Genomic DNA, 14,819 nt, shown 5'->3' on the forward strand with positions numbered 1-14,819 from the left:
AGGCTCAGAGTCGCGATGAGAGCTCGGTGGGCTTTGAGCGTCCAGGTGAGCCAAAGGTGAGCCCAGCACAGAGGTGTTGATCACACAGCGTGACGTCACGCGCCAAACAGTCAGCGACAGTCACATTGCTCCGAGTCACCTATATTGCCCCTATACTTCTTCACAACTTCAAGTTATGTGTGTTCCACCTTCCACCGTCGGACAACCTTGTCACTTCCTGGCCACCCATGCTGGAACCCATTGGTCAACAAGCCCTCGATCTTCCCAACGAAGTTTTACTACATGTTTTCCACTTCTTCCCCTTAGAGGCACTCATCATCGGGCGAACAGTATCTCAAGATTGGAGGCGGTTGATACCACTTGCTGATATTTCTCCCATACGTCGGGCCTTCCTTGACTTCTACCTCACGCTCGTCAGCTCACCGATCTTTCCACAAACCCGCCCTTGGGTCCTTGCTAACCTCCAGCCTTTCGACCGCCAAGCGTATATCGATGACCTGATGCGCCAGCATCCCTATGTTCCAGAGGCCTTTCGCGTCTGGATCTTAGAGTGGCCAGCGCGGGCAGTGATTGGGTGTGTGTGGCCAGGCTTGCCCAATCTCTACTCTAGACGCCCCTGTGTGGATGATGTCCACCGAATAGAGGGAACAAACTGGCTGGCGCCAGTACCTCCTACGGTCTGTGCCATACCATTTAAAAACTGTACCCCGGAAGCCGAATTCATTCCTGCGCTCTCCATCTTCTACGGCAACGAATCTACCATCTAGCTCATGCTTGACGAGAGAGATACTCTTCGGGACAAGGTTTATACTTTCTTTGAAGGTGGTAATGAGCTTTGGGAGGAGGATGGTTCGACGGAATGGGATGTCATTGATGCGGACTGGATCGGGTGGCAACGACGGACGTGGGACAACGTCGAAGCGGCGGCGAGGGAAAGAGCCCAGAAAAACATACCAATTCTCCAGCTTGAGACAATACCACCAGACGTACCTTTCGTCGAGTGCTGGTATTATACTAAAAATTTTCGGCGTAATCAACTTCAAGCACATCCTTGGGAGCAGAGGGATGATCCCGAGGTGCGGGAAGCTTTGTTCTTCGAAGACGTGTGTTCCTTTTCCCCTCTATTACGCCTAGAACTTATGGAAACATCTTATTACAGACTAATGCAAGAAATCTTGGGGAATTGATCAGGGTCGATATCCTCCTCCCTCCTATCGAACCAATGATGCCGACTAACTAGAAATGTCCCGAAATGTCCCAGTTGAATCGTCCCTTGTAAATTAGCTACGTATCTGCATGTAGCAGAATTTTATTGGGTTGAAGGCCTCCAATTCGCCGATGAGTGGGATTCGACATGGTTGTCCGCAGGCGCTTGACGGACATCAGAGGGTGATAAAAACAAGATGCCGAGTTTGCGACTCGCAAGCAACGAAGGATATACAAAAGTGTTGCTCGCCACGTTGGCTTTCGCAGTATTAGGCAGGATTCACATACCCCAACGCGCCACGCACGAAAGAACGGTGGACAAGACTCGTCGAATGCACATGATGAAGTCTGCGCACGATGCTATGGGGCACACTGGAATAACTCAACCGCGAATTTATACAGCGGTTGACCTGCATTGCGGTATCTCGCGACATCAGACTCAATCGTGACCGTGCAAGTCATATATCTCAAACACATATACCAAACACACATACCGACACCGGCGTCGATGTACAGGACAACATTGTTACAAAAGATTTCAAGAAAAGATACTGCGCACTCCGACGCGCTTAGACACCAAGAGTAACGGGGGTGCAGCCGATGACAACGAGCCCGGACTAAAAAGTTCATTCAAATAATAAGAAATTAATGAATAGGCGGAGAAACGACGGGGGACACCCACGAAGTTGTTGTTTTGGCAGCAAACGGGCTGAGCGGTGCACATGCCACCAGTGCCGACACCGAGGAAGTTGATAGAGGTGCAGCCAGACCCAAGGAGGGCAGTAATGGGGTCAACGACGATGCCAAGGAGGGCGAGGAGGGGGGCGATGATGCTTCCGTTTGCCTACGCGACAAGAGTGGATCGTCAGGATTTTTTTTACAAAGGAAAATGAAAATTACTCACAGCCTGGGTGTTATTGCAGCACCAGAGAGCCCCGGTGTTGCATTGGCTTGCGGGAGGAGGGGTTTGAACTGGCGCGTACTGGAGACAAACGGTGAGGTCAAGTCAGTTCAGCCTGCGAGTCGCCACTAAAGTATAATAACGCATGGTGGTGACGGTAACGGTCTGGGTGGCAGACACGGCAGCGCCAGAAGCAAGAAGGACGAGAGCGGTAGAGAGACGAGAGAACTTCATATTTGTTGAATGTGAGGGATCGATTGACTTGTGGGCTGTTCGAATGAGGAGACTGAGGCAACTCTGGAGAGACTTTATACCTCCAGACCAAGGTCAGTGCGCACTCACATGGTAAAACTCAGGGACTCACTTTACACATGAAATGGTCATTGGAACATCGATACTTGATTTATTCCCATCGGTCCTTGGAACCTGCAATAATTGCAGAGCGTAGACTTGTGAAGTATTGGCCAAAATAGGAATATTTTGAGGAAAAAATAATACTGAAGCCTTGAGAAAACCGATTGGCTCATTTGTCCGAGTCTCGGTAGCTGCCAGCGTGCGAAACGAAGATAGGAGCGCGTGCGCTAGTGAACTTGAAGCACTGATATGTAGTAATGAAAATTGTCAAGCTTTTGTTGTATGAACTTAACGTTCTTTTCTCCCGGGGGGACAATCGCAGGTTTGCCAGATCTCGGAGCAAAAGCTGTGACAGTGGAAGTCCGATCAAGAGCCGCAAGGATCATTCTTAGATTTGTTTGTAGACCGTCAACGATTGAACTGCTCGAGCAAATTCAACGGAGCCCACTAGAGGTCCGATGGCTCAGCGGGTCATGAATGCTTTTTCACCGTTAAAACAAGAAGATACCTGACCCTATACCAGGATATGTGAAAGACAGCGTGGCAAAAACGACATGTATCATCAGGCGGAAATTCTTTGAACCACACTGATTGCGAACCGTGTTTGCTGCCTGAAATGATTAACTTCGCAATTCAAGAGGATGACAATGCGGTCCGATGATACAAGACTCTCCAAGTCAAGGCCATCGAGAGCTTGTCGAAAATGCCGTATTGAGTGTCAACTGACCCATAGGGACTCGAATCGGCACGGTTGGGATACTTCAAGTGCAATACCACGGGTGCCGCATGAGAATCCGCCCCTCATTTTCAGTAAGCGAGCTGGGGGTATAGTGACAGCTGCACGAACGTGGTCGATGGGGGTAAACAATTATTGTCTCATGCGAAGAAGCCTTTGCTTCTGAGGATGCTCTGAGCTGATCTACACCAGAAGGTCGATACACGTCAAGATAACTGTGCCTTGGGGTATAGCCATGGTGGGCACTTCCCAGATTGAATCGTAGACGGATGTAAAGAAGCTGGAATCTGGCCCTGAAATTCATCATCGCAGTCAAATCCCAATTTGATCCCAATGGCGCTGGGAGAATAACATACCCATTGGATTTTTGAAAATTTACCAGTTGTAGCCAAGTACGCCTTTCGTCGTGACAGCCTGGTCTATTCCATGGGCCCGCGTTACAAGGGATTTGAGAATCGGCTATATAATGCGCTGCGTCCAATGGTCGAGAGCCGACTCGGGAAACACGTAGGGTCATTTTTGTTTGAGAGCTTTCAGATGCACTGATTCAGGCGGCCGTACGGTGGCGGAAAAACCCGGGCTGTCCATTCAAGTTCCCTTTGAATTTCCACAACCACATTCGCAGATTTAGAGAGCAGCCAGTATGAAGCATTGACACTGGCGCGATGATTTTGATTTTCGGATCTGATTGGTTTCGAATTTCGGAGAATTCCCATAAGTTTCCCACTGAAGATGTCAGTTTCGGCGATCAGAGTCGCGATGAGAGCTCGGTGGGCTTTGAGCGTCCAGCAGGGTAAATCGGGTCCATTCGTGATCAAAATTCAAGGAACGCTAGCGAGCGCCGCCAGGTTTTCGTTAAGGTGGCAGTTAGAATATACTCCATAAGAAGCGTTAGTGCCAGTTTCATGTTAGAAAGTTAGCGGAAAAGGGAGAGGATTAGCTCACATAACAACGTCTACAAGTTCAAGGGCATGGTTGTTAGACCGCCATCGGGACTCATCGGGCCGACATACATGCCAGGACATGGGCTGCCTGGTATAGAGGAAATTTGCCTGGAAGAATTACGAAACTCATGTAAATACTGGCCGGAAGCCTATGTATGATACCAATATATTAATTGTGGTTCTCAAATGTTTTTGGGTTCGAAAAAATACACTGAATTGGCTCAACGTGCTTGGGTTATTTTTCATGGACGACCTGCCTGGACCGCCGATCTCGGGGTTGCCAGAGGAAACTATATTCAAAGAGAACAATTCGGTCTATCAATTATGATCTTCCGACATCAGGAAGCTACTGCCCTTGCAGGTTCGAGAATTGCTTCATGATTCTCTTTTCATCGAATCAGAGGTCGGGGAAGTTCACGGTAAAACAAATGTTCATATTTCCAAACACAAAATGGTACAAAATATTTACAAGACTCGGGACTACTAGGACTTGGGAGGGAAACTCAAGCCGTATTATCTGAGGCTGTAGGCGTGTTCCAGCTGTATAGAGAACATTGACCTAAATCTCTACCGCCGACATGGCCCAACAACAAAGAACTACCTAAGCGCCAAGGGTGACGGGGGTGCAGCCAATAACGACGAGGGAGGCCTGTTGGGAACCATGAGAAATGAACGTACTAACTTGTAAAAATGATAAAAATCTTACGAAGTTATTGTTCTGGCAGCAGACGGGTTGGGCGGTGCACATGCCTCCAACACCAACGCCAAGGGCGTTGATGGAGCTACAGCCGGAACCAACAAGCGCACTGATGGGGTCAACGACGATGCCCAACAGCGCAAGGAGCGCTCCGACGACGTTACCGTTGGACTAAAAAGTTACGGTTGTGATGAGCATATTGTGGTCTTGCAGAGGCGTTTCATACTTACCGACTGCGTCTCGTTGCAGCACCAGAGAGCGGAAGTGTCGCATTGGCTGGCGGGAGGTGGGGTTGGGACCGGGGCGTACTATCGGAAATAAAGGTAAATTAATGGGGGTATCTAGGACGACAGGAGAAGGCTGGCGTACGGTGGTGACCGTGACAGTCTGCCAAGCAGAAACGAAGGTCGTGAGGACCAAGAGAACAAGAGCGGTGGAGATACGAGAGAACTGCATTGTTGTTATGAAGGTCGGTGAACTGAGAGTTTTCGACTGAGGGATTGGGGATCTTAGTAGGCCTTTTATACCCCTCTCGTAGGGTTTTCACGTCTCTTCAAGGAAGAAAAGAGCTGAATAAATTTGGATAAATTATCCAGCTTGCTGGTTTGTAATATCCATTGCATTACGCAGGGAAAACACAAGAACCCACGTTCTGCCACGTGTAAGGCGCGGAGCGACATACCATTCGGCCGCTCCAAGTACGCTAAGGGGCAAAGTAGGGGTTTACGGGTGGTGGGTAAAAAAAGATATGTCACGAGCACAAACTTTTCATCCGCCACGCGAGTTAAGCAGATGGCCGCCCGGAAGTACACGCCGTATCTGAAGAAGCTGTTAAAAATGTATCTCTGCAGGAACGAGAAGAAGCCTGCCTTCGAAGTGATCTAGTTTGTGTGATCGGAATATTGTCAGATCGGCCGAAGTGCGCAGGAGAGGGGACTTCTTCATAATGATTTCAACGAGGAGCGCACTAAAATGAATGCGATACAGTAAGGCAAATACAAGAGAATAAATAATTCCATAAAATAGCCAAGGGTATACTGCTGGCAAATGGGGTCCATTACGACCCGTCGAGAGATCACCACTGTCGCTTCTTCGTCGCCTTCTTGGTCTTGGGCTGGGCAGCCGCCGCGAGTTTGGCCTTGATCTTGGGCTCGCAGGTTGAACAATACCACTTCTCTGGTGTCGGCTGCTTCATGCCGACACACGTGAGATGGAACTAATGCTAACGTCAGGAAAGAAGAGACACGTTTGACCAAGAATGCAAAACTGACCCATTCGAATGGGCAATCGCCCTCATTGTCACAGGCAATCATCTGCATGATCAAGGTAAGCTTCGGAGCGAGGGGAAAGTAGGGCGAACGACTCACATCGCCGTAGCTTTGCTTCTGGCAGAAGCAGTAGAGCCTCTCGTCCTCCCCTTCGGCATCCTCCCCTTCAGCGTCCTCTTCACCCTCTGCGTCCATGTCGACATCTTCGACAGCCGGCGGGTGTATTTGGCGGGAGAGCCTCGATCGTTGGTGTGCAGTCGCGTGGGAGGAGTTCGCCACCGTCGTTGGCGAAGCAGACCTGTGCTTTGTGGGAGAAGCAACCGGAGAAATCTTGACTGACGTTGTGGTCGTTATACGGCGCCCTGAAAAAGGTTGTCAATGCTAAGGTGTAAACGCCCAGAATAGAACACTCACTCTTAGTGGCACTACTTGTGGAAGCCAAAGCAGTTGTGGAAGGCGTTCCCGGGGACTGCCGCACCTCCACCAACGGAGTCGCGAGGGCATTTCGCAAGCTCTCGCTAATGGCTTGCGCAGGATTTCGCCCTGCGGTCGTCATCGAATCAAAGCTGGAAAGTGGTGTTGCCGATATGGGTTTGAGCCCTCCACTAGGAACGTACTCCACGCCAACGTCGCCTTGAAGTACCCTAACTTTGTTGAGGTCGCTGTCAAGTCGAACACGCGTCCTTGTAATGAGATCTATCAGCCGTTGGGCAAGATCGCGTTTCTCGTTCGCGAGCTCCCGCAGCTCTTCGTATGAAGACGTTATCTTGTCCGGTATAAGACTGGACTTCGGTGAGGGTGCCCGCGAAGTTGGTGAGGGTGGCACTGAAGATGATGCGCGTAAGGAGTGGCGAATGTATCTCGCTGAGTCTTTGTCGATTTCCTGCTGAAGTTCTATAACGACATGAGGCGAAGATAGAGACTTTGATAGAGTTACTCTTACCTTGTGACCTCATCTCTCTGTGTCTGATCTCCTGTAGAAGATGAGATACCTCATGTGGTAGGTTGTCGATGCCTAAAATCGTTAAGTGGTCTTCACTGGAGAACCATGGTTACCCACTGTAGATGAACTCCGAGGCAATGTTGGCAGCCTCTTCTACATTGGGCGCAAGGGCGGCCATATTGAACACTAGGATTGATAGCTGCGAATTGGTCGTGGAGGAGATGAATTGCTCGCTGACTGGACAGTACAGTATACTCACTGTAGATTCGCAGTGTCACATGTGACTCAGGGCCGGAATCACGTGTGGCTATGGAAGTTGTGAAACAAAGACAGTGGGCAAATCTTGGGAAGACATGGATAGTTTAGCAGTTTGATAACTCAGGATGTAAAAATGCGTTTTGAACCACCTCCGAAGCATTTCTGGCTGATGATGTCTGTGGAGAATAGCCGATACGGTTCGTATGCCAACCAGTGGTCCAGTGCATGGCTGATGACGACTTCACGGGGGTTTCTAACTCTCATTGCTATCTAAGTTTGCTATTTTATCTTGTGCCTGCATTCCCGAATCCATAGCGTGAAGATATGTAGATCATCCATTGGACGCAAAAAGCGTGCAGCTTCCTATTTACAGAAGTGTAACATGTCAGGGTCTTTTGACATAGAGTACTCTTCGATTCGGCCCCAGACACTTTGACAGGCGATGTTACTGCCAATGAATATAAGAACACATGCCTCAGTTCAACCAGGCTCTCATAACGCTGAACACGACCAATAAGCTCCACACCTATTTTTCGACAGCTTGGAAATGCACGAAAACACAACTCAAGTAGGGCGGTCGGGTGCAGGAACTTCTCTCTCGCCGCAGTCAGCCTTGCTGATGAAGTTCACGGAGGTGGTTAGCAGGGCGGGCTCTAGCGCCACTATCCGCCATGACTGGCTGGGGAAAAATAAACTGCTGGTCCGTTCATTTTTTCATGACAGACATCACAATGCCCGATGCTACCGTCGCAATTATAGCCATGTTCCAACTGTGCTAACAAAAAGAAATCGTGCACCACTGCTCGATCTCCGCGCTGCAAAGGGTGCCAACGCTCGAAGGAAAAGTGTTCAAATTACGCACTTTTCCTTATTGACCATTCGGCGGATGCCCTTGGTATTTCCCGAGAGCAGGCAGCAGCGCTGCTGCTAGCGTACCGTAACTCGAAAGTCCCCATTGTTGTGAAATCTGAGGAGAATGATGCTGATGAGCGGGATCGGGATTTAGCGAGAGTGAAGCTGATACTCAAGGTTCAACTGATCCGGTTGTTCAGCAATGTGACGAAGATCAAGATAGGGAGGAAACTGAACCGACTCACCAAGAAAGAGTGCCGAGCCAGCATAGAAGGATCGCTGACCGGCTGGCATTTTCGTCAATCAACCACTGCGTCGTCTCGTTGGCGGACATCAAATCCGCACAGGAGGCGATGGCTTGCGTGAATTTGGTGGAGTTAAAGTATCTGGTCGGGGCTGACGAGAATGACGAGGGATTGAAAACGGAAATCGCAGAATTGCAAAACCTCGTCGAGAACTCCCGTCATGTGAAAGGAATTTTGGCAGAGCTGGATGCGGGAAAGGAGTTGGCACGGAAGGAACGGAAAAGAAGAATCAAAGTCGAGAAGGATGCGACCGCAAAGAGCGCCAGGATCGTCGAACTGGAGAACCAGGTGGCAGGTGAGCTATACTTGTTTTTCCCTGGTCAAAATCTTTCACCCGAAACTTTGTCCCTCAGAGCTTCGCGGAAGGCTGTCGAATATAGAAGCCAGCTACAAAGCCCGTGCTGACCACCTGACGCAAATTATTCAATCAGATTTAACTGCACATGCGGAGGAGCCAGATAAAGGATCAGAGACGAGAAGCAGAGTACGCCGGAATTTGGGCAGCTCAGAGGCTGTCAGGAAACGCATTCGAAGCGTTGCTGACGAGAACTCATGAGGATATATCCTGGATATCGACGAAAGCCTTCACATCTTGAGTTTTTCTCATTGGAAATTTTTACGCGCCTAGTCTCTGTATGTATACAGGCCAGTGTAATTCATTCATTCTCGATTGCAAGCCGACCGAGTCCTGACGAAGCCTGAAGGTTTGATCATAAACATTATGGGACGAGGTGGAGAGCAAAGTGGAACGTTGACTTACAATGGTTCGTGCAAATAACTAAATTAAGGGTGTGCATTCGACGAAAGCTGGTAGAGAGTGTTGGACGACGAGTATATTGAGAGTAAGGTTGAGAATACATCACAAATCCCGCGAGGTTGACCAGGACCCTCATCCTCAAACATCACCACAACAACCCAACCCAACCATGCTGCACCGAAGCCCTCCTCCCGAAGCTCCTCGACTTCCTCTGCGATGTTTGCCACCTAGTTCAGAATGTCGCCCTCTTTGACGTCGATTGCATGTGCCATGAAGCTTTGTTAGGCCAACGCGAGCGCCTTGTCGTCAACAAACAGCAAGTCGGACTACCACTGCCAGTCGCGGACAGGGATTTTCAGAGAGGGGGTTGCTTACTGTGAGTAATCAGTTGTCGAGCTGTGCCCCGGCATTGCTGATACTTAGTGTCGCACAAGAGGCTGCATGAGGGCCCGACTTTCTCCGATCGAGCTGGTCCGTCCTACTGCGTTCTCGCTGGCGATGCGGAGCTTCCAACAGACCGTTTGCAGATTGCTGAACGACTTCTGACGTTTCTCGTTCGGATATTGATCCTACACAAGGCAGCAACATTTGGGGTTTCAACCAGTGGGACAAATTTGAGGACCCAAGAATTCTTGGTTCATATCCGCCATTTGCCGCCTCCATAATGGTCGGTGTTTCGTCGTATGTGGCTTGACGGCTTTTGTGGAGCGACGGCTCCGTACGGATGTGCCTGGGCACAATTGTACGCACTCTCGATCTCCAGGTTAGGAGCGGCTGCCCCCCAAAGTCATTCTGCAAGCTCGTCTGCTTGCGGCCACCCCTTTTCTTTCTCGGCCTACAATCTCCAAAACTTCTGTGAGATTCTTCAAGGTGCCACCCATTTTTTGCGTGCATTCCCCACCAAGTCTCTTACCGGGGTCATCTTCCACTTTTCCCAGATGAATTCATGCTGTCATACTTTCGGGATTTCAGCGGATCAGAGGTGCCTCCAACGGCGATGTTCTCCACAAATATCCAAAAATATCGGGGGTGTCGCATATCATTTTCCAGGTAAGCGAAAACGTTCCTTATGAAAGGCATATTATCTTCAACCTTTGCACGAAATAGGACGGATCTTCTATGGACGCTCGACGAGCTGAATTCTAATTCTTGCTGCGAAATTATCCGTCCTCCAAAGGAGAGTCTTCCCAAATCCTTGTTGTGGTCCGAGGGTTTCCCAAAACGATTCCGTCATCCGAAGATATACATAGAGTCGAAGAGGTCTATGACTGAGAATTCACGCCGGCGCCGATGCAGAGGTTGCCCACACTGAACCTCGACCTCTGTAGACCTCAGGAAAGCGCACCTTTGATTCAAGGTACTGATTCGTCAATAGTGACTATAATTATTCACTGATGCCTAGACCGCAGGCCTTTCCCAGGCCAGCCCCTCTAGAAATCTGGCTGGCAAAGTTTTTATCCTCTAGGTCTCCAACTCGCGTCTGGTTCTGAACATTTTGGCCTATCGAATTGCGGTCTGACAAGGCATCGTATGGGGGTAGGATGACCATACTCAACATCACCGCAAATAACTTTGACGGCCCATGCCGACCACGCACGTTTTTTCCTTTTTCCCCAGCTGTGCCATCCCTCGCTAAAATAGAACTCCTAGAATCGTCTAGGTTCCTCTCAAAGAGGTTCTATGGCCCGGATGAGGTTGTAGGATTGAATGGTAGGAAGTCTTACCATCTAGGGACTTCCGTTCACAACTTTCCTCCATTTCAGCGCGATCTACGTGTCTGATGTTTTCGGTCTTGGTACCTGGCGTCCGACAACTCGGAACGGTTAATATGTCCTTATGCATCTTCATTTCAAAAAATGAGTCGGTCGACTCCGAGACTGGCTTCAATGAGCCAGCTCAAAGACCGTCGATTTGGATAGAGGCTAAGAATCCGGAAGTACCGATTTGCCTTTGTTGAGGTGAGATCACTTGATTTTTTGACCAGTACGTACGCTGATAAATCAGTAGGGCACGATGTCCAAATCTTAGTCCCCGCGGCAAGAGTGACTTCAACCCTGATACTTGTTCCGACTTTCTACCTCTCTTCGAGCCTTTCACAGCAGCCTTCCTTTGTGCTTTTAGCAGGTTGCGTCTTCCGTTCGCAGTCAATATGTAGAACGGAACTTTGTGCCGAACATTCTCAACGACAACTTCTTCTATACGGCCCCTCAACCAACGTATGCAAACCGTCATCTATATTCGTCCGATATCCGCCGTCTCCGACCTTCTATAGCAAGACCTGCCAAATTTCGCTGCATACCTTGACCCCCACAAAATGCAGTATCCACGCATTCGTTACCTAACCGCGGTTGCCTATCATGTCGTTCAGAAGACCCTCTGGAAAATGATGGCTTTGGTGACATATGGTCCGGTTCAGCTTGTCCGGACTCGCTCAACGATATCCCCGTCAATCGCGACTTCCCATGAAATTTCGAACAGCGTCCGTCTTCCGCCGATATGAACCAAATCAAATTTTACACATGAATAGTTCGCCGTCTCAGGAAGCTGGGTCAATGTCAAAACACAACCGTACACCCAGAAAAGCGAACTATCCATTCTCTAGACCAACAGCCCTTCCTAAAGGCTCAACTGCACGTCCTGTTTTATGCGGTCAACGCACAGCCTTCCCGTTCGCACTAGCATATTAGTCGACAGATGCAACCCCAGACGTCGCATCCCAACAACTGGTCATGGTCCACATTTTCTGCTCCATTTCGGCTTCCCTCCCATTCGCAAACGACCATGGGCATCATCTGCACCGATGCTCCATGATTCTTCGTTCATGCTGTAATTGTTGACATCCCTAAAAGCCGGATGAGGTGTTTCTTCTCCGTCGTCCGCACGATGCGCATTGGATGGTGCCCAGAAAAACTCCGAAGGTACTCCCTTTGAGCGCAGGGAAAGTGAATGTTTTACCCGACTCGTCGAGAGTGATCATAACCCGGCCGTAATTCATGGAGCCATTCGGTTGCCACACACACCTGCCTCGATGAGGTGGCCGCCGGTCGTGATGGAATTTTCGTGAGGGATGATTGGAAGATGCATATGTGGGGACCCACACTTTCGACGAGCCACGTCAAGCTCCCAGAAGAGAGATTATCAAGGACGTATTCTGAGCTCTCAATCAAGTAATCAGGTCGACCATCTCTCCACTGGCCAGCGTCTGAGTGCTGTAGTTGGGGACCACACCATGCCTCGAGGATTAGCAGAATCCTTGTCAAAAGAAGGTGAACATCGACTGTGTCGAATGTTGAGAGGAATGGCAGTTCCGGAGGACGAGTTCAAGGTATGTTTGCAGCCGCCATCTCATTGCTACCAACTTGAACTAACCTCTGTCTTCATTAAGACACAATGGCTGTTGTATGCCAACGTCAGCGCTCTTCAAGACTTTCCGGCGTTGGCTCCTCGTCGTCAGGGAAGGCCACCACCCCTGTTGCCGCTTTCTGCATCGCGTAAACGTATACTCTTTGCGCCCCCGAGTATAGATGTTCCTCTGAGATGTGATGCGTCTTCTTGGTCTACATCAAGCTGGCCACTGATGCGAAACCATCGCCAAATTTGACTCAGGATGCCTCCTCTTCTCCGACAAGTGCTGTGTTACTGCTTCGATCTCAATCCTTTCTGCGGATGCGGCCGTCATCACCCACATTTACGGACCCGTCACCACCCCAGGGTCAGTGTGAACTGGGATTGCTCGCATGGTATCTTGGTTGTTGCACCTCTAACGTGGTGGAGTCCCGCTGTGTCGCCCCCTCCCTCGCTCGCCCAGCTTCCGAGCCCAATATCACAGGTCCTCCACTCTTCAGAATTGATTAATGGACCCCACTCTTCTCCCCCAACCAACACCAGCATCGTAACGTAGGAAGTCTGGAGTTCCTGTTGGACACGTGTCCGAGTCCGACGATGGGTCTCCTTCTATCGAAGACGGAACGATTCAATAGGGGGCAGCTGATCCATGAACACCAAGGACGGCGACGCTGATCTCGTGGTTCATCCAGGATGGGTTGCAATCAGAAATGAATTGGCTCTTGCTCGCACCTGTGTTAGGAGCAAAAGCATCTCATGGGGTCCGAATGAGGACACAGTATTTCCGATATCCTCGTTTAAGCCTCAATGTGTCTGGTAAATCTAGACCTCTACGACTCGTTCGCGCAGTGAAACCGGCATACGATGATGCCTCGGCTGATATCGGTCCGTGTACATACCCTCTGATACTGTTACATGTACTTTCATTTCAGTTCCTTTCTCGGAGTACTTACATACGGGGTTCCTTTGACAATGATGAAAAAAAGGAAGCAGCGCGCACGAACACGACCCATTACATTCCAGGTTATTACGACTCGAAATTGTATTAGGTTCATACACAACTCGTATTCTAATTGCGGAAATCATAGACAGCTATCTCTCAACTGTGTTGACGGGGTAAACGACCAAATATCGTTAAAAAAACACGGTTCAGCAAACGTAGTTCATCTATCAGAAGGAGCTTCAACTGGGACATTTCGCGACATTTCTAGTTAATCGGCATCATTGGTTCGCTAGGCATGAGGTGAATATCGACCGAGATCAATTCCCCAATGTCTGTTACACGATGATTATTCTGTAAGATGTTCCCGTAAGTTCTAGGCGCAATACAAGGGAAAAGACCCCCAAACACACCTCATCGAAGTGCAAAACTTGCTGCACCTCGGGATCACCCCTCTGCTGCCAAGGATGCGCTTGTAGTTGATGACGCCGAAATGTTTTACTGAAGTACACGCGTTCAACGAAAGGGAGATCTGTTGGCATTGTCTCAAGCTGAAAGATCGGTTCGTTTTTCTGGGCTCTTTCCCTCGCCGCCGCTTCGATGTTATTCCATGTCCGTCGTTGCCACCCGATCCAGTCCGCATCAATGTCATCCCATTCCGTCGAACCATCTTCATCCCAGAGCTCATTACCACCTTCAAAGAAAGTATAGACCTTGTCCCGAAGAGTATCTCTCTCGTCGAGGATGAGCCAGGTGGTAGCTTGACGGTGGTAAAAGATGAACAGCGCAGGAATGAATTCGGCTTCTGGAGTACAGTTTTTGAATGGTATGGCACAGACCGTCGGGGGTACTGGCGCCAGCCAATTTGTTCCCTCTACTCGGTGGACATCATCCACATAGCGACCTCTAGAGTAGAAATTGGGCAAGCCTGGCCAGACACACCCAATCACTGCCCTCGCTGGCCACTCTAAGATCCAGACGCGAAAGGCCTCTGGAACATAGGGATGCTGGCGCATCAGGTCATCGATATATGCTTGGCGGTCGAACGGCTGGAGGTTAGCAAGGACCCAAGGGCGGGTTTGTGGAAAGATGGGTGAGCTGACGAGTGTGAGGTAGAAGTCAAGGAGGGCGCGACGTATGGGAGAGATATCAGCAAGTGGTATCAACCGCCTCCAATCTTGAGATACCGTTCGCCCGATGATGAGGGCTTTCAAGGGGAAGAAGTGGAAAGCATGTAGTAAAACTTCATTGGGCAGATCGGGGGCTTGTTGATCAATGGGTTCCGACATAGGTGGCCAAGAAGGTTCAAAGTT

General features: G+C 49.7%; 8 protein-coding genes across 8 annotated transcripts; 3 read left to right on the forward strand and 5 right to left on the reverse strand.

Moving 5' to 3' along the window:
• Positions 1-770: 770 nt before the first annotated feature.
• LACBIDRAFT_300101 (uncharacterized protein) lies at positions 771-1,240 on the forward strand (the record flags this gene model as incomplete). Its single annotated transcript, XM_001882771.1, has 2 exons — positions 771-1,103; positions 1,160-1,240. 2 exons carry the CDS (start codon positions 771-773, stop codon positions 1,238-1,240), a joined length of 414 nt encoding a protein of 137 aa, XP_001882806.1.
• A 535-nt stretch (positions 1,241-1,775) lies between these two features.
• On the reverse strand, positions 1,776-2,341 carry LbH5 (hydrophobin; the record flags this gene model as incomplete). The annotated part of the gene is made up of 4 exons (XM_001882896.1): positions 1,776-1,823; positions 1,889-2,050; positions 2,111-2,188; positions 2,264-2,341. 4 exons carry the CDS (start codon positions 2,339-2,341, stop codon positions 1,776-1,778), a joined length of 366 nt encoding a protein of 121 aa, XP_001882931.1.
• Positions 2,342-2,630: 289 nt separating this feature from the next.
• LACBIDRAFT_328801 (uncharacterized protein) lies at positions 2,631-3,714 on the reverse strand (the record flags this gene model as incomplete). Its single annotated transcript, XM_001882897.1, has 5 exons — positions 2,631-2,705; positions 2,755-2,881; positions 3,189-3,261; positions 3,309-3,490; positions 3,554-3,714. The coding sequence occupies 5 exons, from the start codon at positions 3,712-3,714 to the stop codon at positions 2,631-2,633; spliced, it is 618 nt and encodes a 205-aa protein (XP_001882932.1).
• A 1,028-nt stretch (positions 3,715-4,742) lies between these two features.
• LACBIDRAFT_251219 (uncharacterized protein) lies at positions 4,743-5,294 on the reverse strand (the record flags this gene model as incomplete). Its single annotated transcript, XM_001882898.1, has 4 exons — positions 4,743-4,790; positions 4,848-5,009; positions 5,069-5,146; positions 5,241-5,294. The coding sequence occupies 4 exons, from the start codon at positions 5,292-5,294 to the stop codon at positions 4,743-4,745; spliced, it is 342 nt and encodes a 113-aa protein (XP_001882933.1).
• Positions 5,295-5,798: 504 nt separating this feature from the next.
• LACBIDRAFT_300104 (uncharacterized protein) lies at positions 5,799-7,259 on the reverse strand. Its single transcript, XM_001882899.1, has 6 exons — positions 7,167-7,259; positions 7,050-7,121; positions 6,521-7,000; positions 6,206-6,468; positions 6,110-6,151; positions 5,799-6,054 (listed from the first exon to the last, which is right to left on the reverse strand). The coding sequence occupies exons 1-6, from the start codon at positions 7,225-7,227 to the stop codon at positions 5,914-5,916; spliced, it is 1,059 nt and encodes a 352-aa protein (XP_001882934.1). The 5' UTR covers positions 7,228-7,259; the 3' UTR covers positions 5,799-5,913.
• A 595-nt stretch (positions 7,260-7,854) lies between these two features.
• On the forward strand, positions 7,855-9,020 carry LACBIDRAFT_328804 (uncharacterized protein; the record flags this gene model as incomplete). Its single annotated transcript, XM_001882772.1, has 4 exons — positions 7,855-8,007; positions 8,067-8,318; positions 8,360-8,759; positions 8,818-9,020. The coding sequence occupies 4 exons, from the start codon at positions 7,855-7,857 to the stop codon at positions 9,018-9,020; spliced, it is 1,008 nt and encodes a 335-aa protein (XP_001882807.1).
• Positions 9,021-12,450: 3,430 nt separating this feature from the next.
• On the forward strand, positions 12,451-12,822 carry LACBIDRAFT_300105 (uncharacterized protein; the record flags this gene model as incomplete). Its single annotated transcript, XM_001882773.1, has 2 exons — positions 12,451-12,546; positions 12,607-12,822. The coding sequence occupies 2 exons, from the start codon at positions 12,451-12,453 to the stop codon at positions 12,820-12,822; spliced, it is 312 nt and encodes a 103-aa protein (XP_001882808.1).
• A 951-nt stretch (positions 12,823-13,773) lies between these two features.
• Positions 13,774-14,795, reverse strand: LACBIDRAFT_300106 (uncharacterized protein; the record flags this gene model as incomplete). The annotated part of the gene is made up of 2 exons (XM_001882900.1): positions 13,774-13,860; positions 13,920-14,795. The coding sequence occupies 2 exons, from the start codon at positions 14,793-14,795 to the stop codon at positions 13,774-13,776; spliced, it is 963 nt and encodes a 320-aa protein (XP_001882935.1).
• Between the last annotated feature and the right edge of the window lie 24 nt (positions 14,796-14,819).

Source organism: Laccaria bicolor, genomic scaffold (genome assembly GCF_000143565.1).
Source record: "Laccaria bicolor S238N-H82 LACBIscaffold_18 genomic scaffold, whole genome shotgun sequence".
Classification (NCBI taxonomy): Eukaryota; Fungi; Basidiomycota; class Agaricomycetes; order Agaricales; family Hydnangiaceae; genus Laccaria; species Laccaria bicolor.

Excerpts from the sequence above, each read along its gene's own strand:
- LACBIDRAFT_300104 (XM_001882899.1), bottom strand. The coding sequence starts at position 7,227 with ATGGCCGCCCTTGCGCCCAATGTAGAAGAGGCTGCCAACATTGCCTCG. Across the intron at positions 7,001-7,049 it reads CAGAGAGATGAGGTCACAAG|AACTTCAGCAGGAAATCGAC; the intron begins GTAAGAGTAACT and ends ATGTCGTTATAG. Across the intron at positions 6,152-6,205 it reads AGAAGCAAAGCTACGGCGAT|ATGATTGCCTGTGACAATGA; the intron begins GTGAGTCGTTCG and ends TTGATCATGCAG.